Source organism: Hemibagrus wyckioides, linkage group LG10 (genome assembly GCF_019097595.1).
Source record: "Hemibagrus wyckioides isolate EC202008001 linkage group LG10, SWU_Hwy_1.0, whole genome shotgun sequence".
Lineage (NCBI taxonomy): Eukaryota > Metazoa > Chordata > Actinopteri > Siluriformes > Bagridae > Hemibagrus > Hemibagrus wyckioides.
In genome coordinates, this window is record NC_080719.1 from 99212 (window position 1) to 110000 (window position 10789).

The window sequence follows — 10789 nt, forward strand, 5'->3', positions numbered from 1 at the left end:
ATCATTATTCTTCTATAGCTGAATAAAATATGGTCGAAAAGTTTAGTTGATTAACCAGAAACCTACGAGCACCTTATGAATACTATCATCAGAGTCATTTCTGAATTCATTACAGTTTTAAACTCCTATTGTGTTGAACTTATTAACTGTTAAATAATGCACCCAGAGCAGCTGAGATCTTATATACTCTACTGCACATTCTGTATACTACCATTTACAATATAATGTCTAATATACTGTATAATATACTGTCTACTATACTATAATATACTGTGTACTTTACTGTACACGAGCCTGCTCTACATTATACTGCACTGGGTATCTAAGATCAGGTACAACACGGACTTCACATTGCGTTTGTCTCGTGTCGCTTGCCGTAGTGTGGGCGTGGCTAGCTTGCTGTGGTTCCACGTCACTCCATAGATTCAGACTCCATCATCGGACACGGATATAGTCAAAAAGCGTTGACAGAAACTTGAAGGTAAAGGTTACATCTTCGAAATCTGTACTTTAACATGTTACTATGAGTATTAGGATATTTCTAAATTAAATTTGTTTAAATAATAAATAGCTCGTTGACCGTGTCGGTGTGTTTATCTGGCCACGTAGACAGAGAACGGACTAAGCTACAGCTAGGTTTATATTGCGTACTAGAGTACTACATAGTGTGGATAAAGTAGTAGGCAGCTGTGCGGTGGAACGAGCCGTAAGCATACTGTTTAGTAGGCTAGTATGTGGTGTTGGAAGTTGTTAGCTAGCTAGCCGAAAATGAAAAACGCTTATTTATAAACTGCACCTTCGTCGAAATGTGTCGTGGATTATTTACTTGTGTACAAATGATAGTTATTCAGTGAAAGTGATTCCTTTATTGTGTTTAGTCGTCTTACAAAACAACATATCACAGCTAACGTTAGCAGATTAGCTCGAAGTTAACTAGCCGATCATTTTCTTTAGGTTATAATTCATTTCCATCTTCATCTTCATTAAACTCGAGTCAGTTTTTAACTCAGTCCTGTGAGTCGCTAGGTTAGTGTATACAGACCCAGTGTTAATGATGATGTAGATGGATGTTAAGTGTCTTATCAGAATTAGCGACTAACCCTGAACTTTAACATCACCTGATATATCAGGATTCGGTATAGTTTAATTTAACATCATTTAAAAAATAAATAACGTTTAAAAACAAAATACAGATCTCTCCGAGTGCTGCAGATTTGCACAGCCCTATGATTTCTATTCACGGGATTTTCTTCTGGAGGAGATCTGCTTATGTCTAGTTCATGATCTGAACAAATAAATCTCCAGGACATTGCAGGACCTTCTCCAGATCTTACTGCTCTTCAGGGAGTTCACTGTGTTCCCTCTTCTTCTGAACAGAAAGCTTGTGTTTGGTGTTCATGGAAAACTCTTTTTCACAGAAATTCGCTCTTATAGGCACAGGGAGACGTGATGAATTTTTTCTTTACCAGAGTGACAGATTTGTGTTTTTCCTCTTTCAGGGAATCGCATTACTCATTTCAGCCTGCTGTCTGCTGAAGGGACGAGGATCTGTCCAGCACCATGACCGCTGCGGAGAACGTGTGTTACACCCTGATCAACGTCCCGAGTGACTCTGAGCCTCCGTCAGAAGTCAGCCTTAAAGCTGATCTAGGTAAAAACATGAAAACTCCTGTTCTGACGTGTCCGAGTGCTGGACGTTCATTTTTAACAGCTTTGCATTCTTTATGTTCTTTAACAGAAAAGGGGGAGATAAAAGCCAAGACGGAGGCCTTGAAGAAAGTCATCATCATGATCCTGAACGGCGAGAAGCTGCCCGGTCTGCTGATGACCATCATCCGCTTTGTGCTTCCTCTTCAGGACCACACCATCAAAAAGCTGCTCCTGGTCTTCTGGGAGATTGTCCCTAAAACCACTCCTGATGGGAAACTGCTTCAGGAGATGATCCTGGTGTGTGATGCCTATAGGAAGGTAAGTGTCCGTCACAACACGGAGACAAACTCCCGTCATTATTAAACAAACTGCTGCAGGTTTACGCTCTGTATGGATCTGTTCGTTTCAGGACCTTCAGCATCCGAATGAGTTTATCCGTGGATCCACACTGCGCTTCCTGTGTAAGCTGAAGGAGGCGGAGCTTCTGGAGCCATTGATGCCGGCCATCCGTGCCTGTCTGGAACATCGCCACAGTTATGTCCGGCGCAACGCCGTCCTCGCCATCTACACCATCTACAGGTCGGTCTGCTGCAGGCGCTGTTTACAGAAATATTTAAAAAAAATAAAATAAACATTTTATAATGTTATATAAATGTTTTATAATGTTGTATAAACTTTTGACTGGTAGTATATATATATATACATATATATATATATATATACATATATGTATATATATATATATATATATATATATATATATATATATATATATATATATATGTATATATATATGTATATATGTATGTATGTATATATATATGTATGTATGTGTATGTATATGTATATATGTAGATGTATATGTATATATGTATGTATATATATATATATGTATGTATGTATATATATATGTATGTATATATATATATATATATATATGTATATATATATATATATATATATATATATATATATATATATATATATATATATATATATGTATGTATATATATATATATATGTATGTATGTATGTATGTATATATATATATATATATATATGTATGTATGTATATATATATATATATATGTATGTATGTATATATATATATATATATATATGTATGTATGTATATATATATATATATATACTACCAGTCAAAAGTTTGGACACACCTTCTTTTAATTCAATGTTTTTTGTTTAGGGATTTATTTTCTACATTCTAGAACAATCCTGGAGATTTCAAAACTATGAAATAACACACATGGACTTCAGTAATCCATATGTAATGACAACAAAAAACAGTCAGTTGTTATTTTAAGACACGAAGGTCAGGTGTTCTGGAATAGTTCTTGCAGGAACAGTATTGTCAAGTGCATTTGCAAAACCCATCAAGCACCATGATGAAACTGGCTCACATGAAGACCATCCCAGTAAAGCAAGACCAAAACTGACCTCTGCTGCAGAGGAGAAGTTCATTTAGAGTCACCAGCTTCAGAAATCACCAATTAACAGCACCTCAGATTAGAGGCGTTATGAAGGCTTTACAGAGCATCAGTAGCAGACATATCTCAATATCAACTGTTCAAAGGACATTATTGTGTATTTCGGCCGCCTTCAGCATTGTTTTACAATGTAGAAAGAAATAAACATCAGGAAAGACCATGGAATTAGAAGATGTGTCCAAACTTCTGACTGGTAGTGTGTGTGTATATATATACACACACACACACACACACACACACACACAAGGGTTGGACAATGAAACTGAAACACTGGCCAATTTAGTGTTGGAGGTTTCATGGCTAAATTTGACCAGCCTGGTGGCCAATCTTCATTGATTGCACATTCCACCAGTAAGAGCAGAGTGTGAAGGTTTAATTAGCAGAGTAATAGCACAGTTTTGCTTAAAATATTGCAATGTACACAACATTATGGGAGACATATCAGAGTTCAAAAGAGGACAAATTGTTGGTGCACGTCTCGCTGGCGCATCTGTGACTAAGACAGCAAGTCTTTGTGATGTATCAAGAGCCACGGTATCCAGGGTAATGTCAGCATACCACCAAGAAGGACGAACCACATCCAACAGGAGTAACTGTGGACGCAAGAGGAAGCTGTCTGAAAGGGATGTCCGGGTGCTAACCCGGATTGTATCCAAAAAACATAAAACCACAGCTGCCCAACTCACTGCAGAATTAAATGTGCACCTCAACTCTCCTGTTTCCACCAAAACTGTCCGGCGGGAGCTCCACAGGGTCAATGTACATGGCTGGGCTCCTATAGCCAAACCTTTGGTCACTCGTGCCAATGCCAAACCTCGGTTTCAATGGTGCCAGCAGCGAAAATCTTGGGCTGTGGACAATGTGAAACATGTATTGTTCTCTGATGAGTCCACCTTCACTGTCTTTCCCACATCCGGGAGAGTTACGGTGTGGAGAAGCCCCAAAGAAACGTACCACCCAGACTGTTACATGCCCAGAGTGAAGCATGGGGGTGGATCAGTGATGGTTTGGGCTGCAATATCATGGCATTCCCTAGACCCAATACTTGTGCTAGATGGGCGCGTCACTGCCAAGGACTACCGAACCATTCTGGAGGACCCTGTGCACCCAATGGTTCAAACATTGTATCCTGAAGGCGGTGCCATGTATCAGGATGATAATGCACCAATACACACAGCAAGACTGGTGACAGAGTGGTTTGATGAACAGGAAAGTGAAGTTGAACATCTCCCATGGCCTGCACAGTCACCAGATCTAAATATTATTGAGCCACTTTGGGGTGTTTTGGAGGAGCGAGTCAGGAAACATTTTCCTCCACCAGCATCACGTAGTGACCTGGCCACTATTCTGCAAGAAGAATGGCTCAAAATCCCTCTGGCCACTGTGCAGGACTTGTATCTGTCATTCCCAAGACGAACTGATGCTGTATTGGCCGCAAAAGGAGGCCCTACACCATACTAATGAATTATTGTGGTCTAAAACCAGGCGTTTCAGTTTCATTGTCCAACCCCTGTATATGTATATATGTGTATATATATATATATATATATATATATATATATATATATATATATATATATATATATATATATATACACTATATACACTATATTGCCAAAAGTATTCGCTCACCTGCCTTGACTCGCATATGAACTTAAGTGACATCCCATTCCTAATCCATAGGGTTCAATATGACGTCGGTCCACCCTTTACAGCTATAACAGCTTCAACTCTTCTGGGAAGGCTGTCCACAAGGTTTAGGAGTGTGTTTATGGGAATTTTTGACCATTCTTCCAGAGGCGCATTTGTGAGGTCACACACTGATGTTGGATGAGAAGGCCTGGCTCTCAGTCTCCGCTCTAATTCATCCCAAAGGTGTTCTATGGGGTTGAGGTCAGGACTCTGCTTTGGTCACTGGTGCACAGTCATGTTAGAAGAGGAAGGGGCCAGCTCCAAACTGTTCCCACAAAGTTGGGAGCATGGAATTGTCCAAAATGTCTTGGTATGCTGAAGCATTCAGAGTTCCTTTCACTGGAACTAAGGGGCCACGCCCAGCTCCTGAAAAACAACCCCACACCATAATCCCCCCTCCACCAAACTTTACACTTGGCACAATGCAGTCAGACAAGTACCGTTCTCCTGGCAACCGCCAAACCCAGACTCGTCCATCAGATTGCCAGATGGAGAAGCGCGATTCGTCACTCCAGAGAACGCGTCTCCACTGCTCTAGAGTCCAGTGGCGGCGTGCTTTACACCACTGCATCCGACGCTTTGCATTGCACTTGGTGATGTATGGCTTGGATGCAGCTGCTCCGCCATGGAAACCCATTCCATGAAGCTCTCTGCGCACTGTTCTTGAGCTAATCTGAAGGCCACATGAAGTTTGGAGGTCTGTAGCGATTGACTCTGCAGAAAGTTGGCGACCTCTTCACACTATGCCCCTCAGCATCCGCTGACCCCGCTCCGTCAGTTTACGTGGCCTACCACTTCGTGGCTGAGTTGCTGTCGTTCCCAAACACTTCCACGTTCTTATAATACAGCTGACAGTTGACTGTGGAATATTTAGGAGCGAGGAAATTTCACGACTGGATTTGTTGCACAGGTGGCATCCTATCACAGTTCCACGCTGGAATTCACTGAGCTCCTGAGAGCGACCCATTCTTTCACAAATGTTTGTAAAAACAGTCTGCATGCCTAGGTGCTTGATTTTATACACCTGTGGCCATGGAAGTGATTGGAACACCTGATTCTGATTATTTGGATGGATGAGCGAATACTTTTGGCAATATAGTGTGTGTGTGTGTGTATATATATATATATATATATATATATATATATATATATATATATATATATATATATATATATATATATATATATATATACACACACACACACACACACAAAACATTCATTCCAAGTTTTTCCTTTTTAATTTTAAAGTTATTATTACATAATTCATTTTTTTTCCAGCTATTTACACCATGAAAAGAAACATTATTGTGTTAATAAATGTGTTCTTCATATCGTTAGTGTTTCTCTTGTCTCATGTTCTTTCTGTTTTCTTATTTAGAAATTTTGAACATTTAATCCCTGATGCTCCAGAGCTGATCCACGACTTTCTTGTGAATGAGAAAGATGCGAGTTGTAAAAGAAATGCGTTCATGATGCTGATCCACGCTGATCAGGTAAACCTGTACAGGGTGCAGCCAATCAAATTATTATCATTTATTCAAAATTTATACGATATTTTACTGAGGTATTTATTCTTTAACTTCTCTCAACAAAATGTTTTAAATATAATCAGAATGTTTAAAACTCTTACTAACATCAGACAGCTGATTGGACATTTCTGTCTGTTTCTTAAAATGCGTCTTATTTAACAAATACTGTAATAATCATGCAAGAAGGTTGAGTAAAGTTGAACATTTTAGAGGATTTAATGCAGTTTCTCTGTTTTTGTGCTTCTGGAAAAAATGCAGCTATTTTAATACACAGATAATTCCTCATATGGTCTCAGGGACGTTTCCTCAGTTTGTTTTCACTTATTAGGAATGAATTATAATATTTCTATCCTAAACTAACAAATTCAACAGTAACACTGCATTGTGACAATGTCCATTATTTAAAGAGCTGAACAAATAAAACTGGAAAGAATATACAGCAAACATTGTGTGTAGTGGAAATTATATTTGAGATAATAATTTAATTTGTTTTTATTGATTTTTATTCATTGAACACTTTTACTGATGTCAATGATATTGATTTAATACATGATTATTATTATTATTAATACATATATCTTTGAGTATTAATACTTTTCACCAGTGGAGGTTAAAGTGTATGTTTTTTATTTATTTATTGAAATGTTTCACTCCGTTCTCAGGACAGAGCTCTGGATTATCTCAGCACGTGTATTGATCAGGTTCACACGTTCGGAGACATTCTTCAGCTGGTGATCGTTGAACTGATCTACAAGGTGATTTCATCTTTATTATACATTTTAAACTCCTTATGGTAGAATTCAGAATTCTGACCATAGAGTACACATTTACTTTATACACAGTTTTTATATCAGACCTTACATATTTCTGTAGAGCTGTAAAAATGTCCAAATGTCCATTGTTAAAATCGCTACAGAAATAATATTGGACCGAATATTGTGTGTGTGCGTGTGTGTGTAGGTGTGTCATGCTAACCCATCAGAGCGAGCTCGCTTCATCCGCTGCATCTACAACCTGCTGCAGTCGTCCAGTCCAGCTGTGAAATATGAAGCTGCTGGAACTCTGGTCACTCTGTCCAGTGCACCGACTGCCATCAAGGTCAGAGCCCTCACTAATCTATATCACACCTATTATATATTAATATCTATGACCGGGTAATTAATGACTAATCCACATGTAACACTGAGTGTGTTTGTGTTCGTGTTCAGGCTGCGGCTCAGTGTTATATTGACCTGATCATTAAGGAGAGTGACAATAACGTGAAGCTGATCGTACTGGACCGCCTGATCGAGCTGAAGGAGCATCCCACTCACGAGCGCGTGCTGCAGGTACTCATTCACCTGGTATTGTTTTCACCTGCATACAGCTGTAATAAACAGTTTATCTATAAGCTAAACAGGCTAGAGCCTGTTACCTTTCATTCAGCACTAACTGTACAGTTCTGTTCTGATCCGAGGACCTGGTGATGGACATACTAAGAGTTCTGACCACTCCTGACCTGGAGGTGCGCAAGAAGACGCTGCAACTGGCGCTGGACCTGGTGTCGTCTCGTAATGTGGAGGAGGTGTGTGTGTGTGTGTGTTAATCAGTGTAATAACGTGTGCTGTTTTTAATTTCTGTATTGATGCTTCTACACATTTTATTATTATGAAATAAATCTATAAAACCCTTTGATCAGGATAAGAAGGTTAAACACTGAAGGTGAGTGATTCTTTTTGTGCAGTTGGTCATTGTGCTGAAGAAGGAAGTGATAAAGACCAACAATGTGACTGAACATGAGGACACTGATAAATACCGGCAGCTGTTGGTGAGAACTCTCCACTCCTGCAGTGTCCGCTTCCCTGACATGGCTGCGAACGTCATCCCTGTGGTCAGTCTCAGAAACACTGCACAATACACAACACACTAACACAAACCTGCACATGCACACAGTCTATCAGCAATTAACAGTGAAACCTGGATAGAAAATAAGATTTATTTCTAAAAATAAATTAAAAATTCATTAATAAATGTAAAGAAATGAAAACAAGGTGTGTTTTAAGAAAATCCTCCCTGTGGTTATATGACACTTCATAATCATTACAACAAGACAATACAGAATTAAGAAGAAATGAAATGAAAATGAAGCCCTGGTTTTCACATTTATCATCATTTATCTATTCATATTTTGATCTCAAAACCAAATATATATATAAGATGAAAACTATATATACTATATATATATATACAAATATATATTTCAAGATGAAAACTTCATGTTTTGTGGATTTGCCATAAATTTGTAAATTGTTTTATAATTCCTTTTTAATAAACCTGGTCATATATGAACAATTTAAATTAAAGGCACAAAATGATTTTCTTTTTTTAACAACTCATAAATGACACACACCTAAAAACCCAGAACTGTCTCATGAGTAACAGATATGAAAAGATCTGAGGTGTGTTTAATCAGAGCTACAGAGGGACAGATCTACTCGAAAGCACTTTTTTAAAAACAATATTCAAAAGAGTAGAAATGGGCAAATAGGCAAATTCTGTTTTAAAAGGTAAAGCATTTTATACTAGACAACAATTCCTAAAAATGTTTAAAAGTAATGAAGTGTTTTCTGCAGCACTCGTTTTCTCTCGTAGAATTAGAGACACGCCCACTGATTAGCAATAATTACCAAAACTATCAAACAAATCTGAGTGAGTCAGGAACATCTCATGAGGTGGATTTAACCTGTTTACAAATTGAAGTAAAGTAAATAAATCTCTATCATTTCTAGAAACATTAAAAATGCTAGAGAATTTATTTAGTAAAGTGCATTACGGTTTATTTCATATACAATAAGATTTTTCATGTAAAGTAATAAATATTTGACATGAATAAATCTTAACACATCTGTATAATGATGCTTTGTGTGTGTGTAGCTGATGGAGTTCCTCAGTGACACTAACGAAGCAGCTGCTGCTGATGTGCTGGAGTTTGTGCGTGAAGCTATACAGAGGTTCGACTCGCTCCGAGCGCTCATCATAGAGAAAATGCTGGAAGTTTTTCACGCCATTAAAACAGTCAAGTAAGTCTACAGAGTATTACTGACTACATAGTGACACACACACACAGGCATTAATGGTCTCCTCTCTGCAGTCGAACCTCAACACAGAGCATCAGAGTGATTTATTGCTGACCGTCACATGAGATTCTACAGAAATATTCATACATTACAGTTAGCTGTCTGATTATATAAGTTGGCTAATTTAGTGTTAATAAGTTGGTCGGTTTTAAACACACTGTGTGTGTGTGTACAGGATTTACAGAGGAGCACTGTGGATTCTAGGAGAGTACTGCAGCACCAAAGAGGACATCCAAAGTGTGATGACTGAAGTGCGGCGGTCACTTGGAGAGGTAAAGCTCCACAGTGATAAAGGACAGTGTAGACATTACAATATCCAGATTTCACACACAGCTCAGTCCATCAGTCAGTCTAAGGACACAACAGTGCTGTGTCTGCATCAGCTCTGCCTACCTACACAACATGCATACTGCATATACATCAGCTCCACCCACCTACACATACTCTATACTACACTCACAGTAACCTAGTAATACTGTTATACTGACTATAAAGTAGCTTTAACATTTATTCATGTCTGCTGTGTGTGTGTGTGGGTCTGTAGATCCCCATAGTAGAGAATGAGATAAAGAAGGAGGCGGGGGAGCTGAAGGTGGAGGAGGAGGTGAGCGCAGCACCTGTACAGAAGCTGGTCACTGAAATGGGAACCTATGCCACTCAGAGCGCTCTCAGCTCAAACAGACCCTCTAAGAAAGAAGAGGACAGGTTAGTGAGACCACACCACTACATTTTCTCAATCTGCTGCTCATGATCGCAGGGAAAGTGCTATCTACCCTCTTCCACATACATGAGCTTACTCTCCTCATCCCAGGCTCTTCCTAGGTCCAGTTGATTTAGTCCAGACACAGGATTTCTTTAGTGTGTGTTTTCAGAGTGAAGTCATTTGTCAAAATGTAATATTTCTGTCTTCAGCATGATGGGAAGGTCAGAACTAATGGAGGATGTGTGTGAACTCTCACATGTTTTCAGTACTTTTACATATTTTGACTCTTGTTTTAGTTTCTTGTTATTCAGAGAAGTAAAAATAATGAACAAATTGTCTTTTGGAAATCTACTTTAACATTTTTTGTTTCTGTAACTGCTTTACAGTCAGAGTGAATTACGTGGCACTGTATAATGAAGTCAGATTTTTGGGTTCCTCCTGACTGACTCAGATGTGATCGTTAAAGCTTGTTTTATTCCAGGTTTTCTTAAGTTATTTTTTCCTTATCTAGACCTCCTCTGAGGGGTTTCCTGCTGGATGGGGATTTCTACGTCGCAGCGTCTCTCGCCACCACACTGACTAAAATAGCGC

At 38.7% G+C, this 10789-nt stretch overlaps 1 protein-coding gene across 2 annotated transcripts in view; it reads left to right on the top strand.

Annotated features, from left to right (window-relative positions):
- The first annotated feature begins 362 nt into the window (after nucleotides 1–362).
- The window catches only part of copb1 (COPI coat complex subunit beta 1), a 16345-nt gene continuing 5918 nt past the window's right edge, over nucleotides 363–10789 (top strand). For both annotated transcript variants that reach the window (XM_058400570.1, XM_058400571.1), the window contains exons 1-14: nucleotides 363–481; nucleotides 1500–1651; nucleotides 1739–1968; nucleotides 2060–2229; nucleotides 6229–6343; nucleotides 7042–7134; nucleotides 7340–7477; nucleotides 7588–7707; nucleotides 7836–7943; nucleotides 8103–8249; nucleotides 9293–9438; nucleotides 9671–9767; nucleotides 10040–10200; nucleotides 10710–10789. The exon at nucleotides 10710–10789 is cut by the window's right edge and continues 41 nt beyond it. In XM_058400570.1, the coding sequence (XP_058256553.1) occupies nucleotides 1561–1651; nucleotides 1739–1968; nucleotides 2060–2229; nucleotides 6229–6343; nucleotides 7042–7134; nucleotides 7340–7477; nucleotides 7588–7707; nucleotides 7836–7943; nucleotides 8103–8249; nucleotides 9293–9438; nucleotides 9671–9767; nucleotides 10040–10200; nucleotides 10710–10789 (1696 nt within the window). In that variant the 5' untranslated portion in view covers nucleotides 363–481; nucleotides 1500–1560. The remainder of the gene's footprint in view (nucleotides 482–1499; nucleotides 1652–1738; nucleotides 1969–2059; nucleotides 2230–6228; nucleotides 6344–7041; nucleotides 7135–7339; nucleotides 7478–7587; nucleotides 7708–7835; nucleotides 7944–8102; nucleotides 8250–9292; nucleotides 9439–9670; nucleotides 9768–10039; nucleotides 10201–10709) is intronic.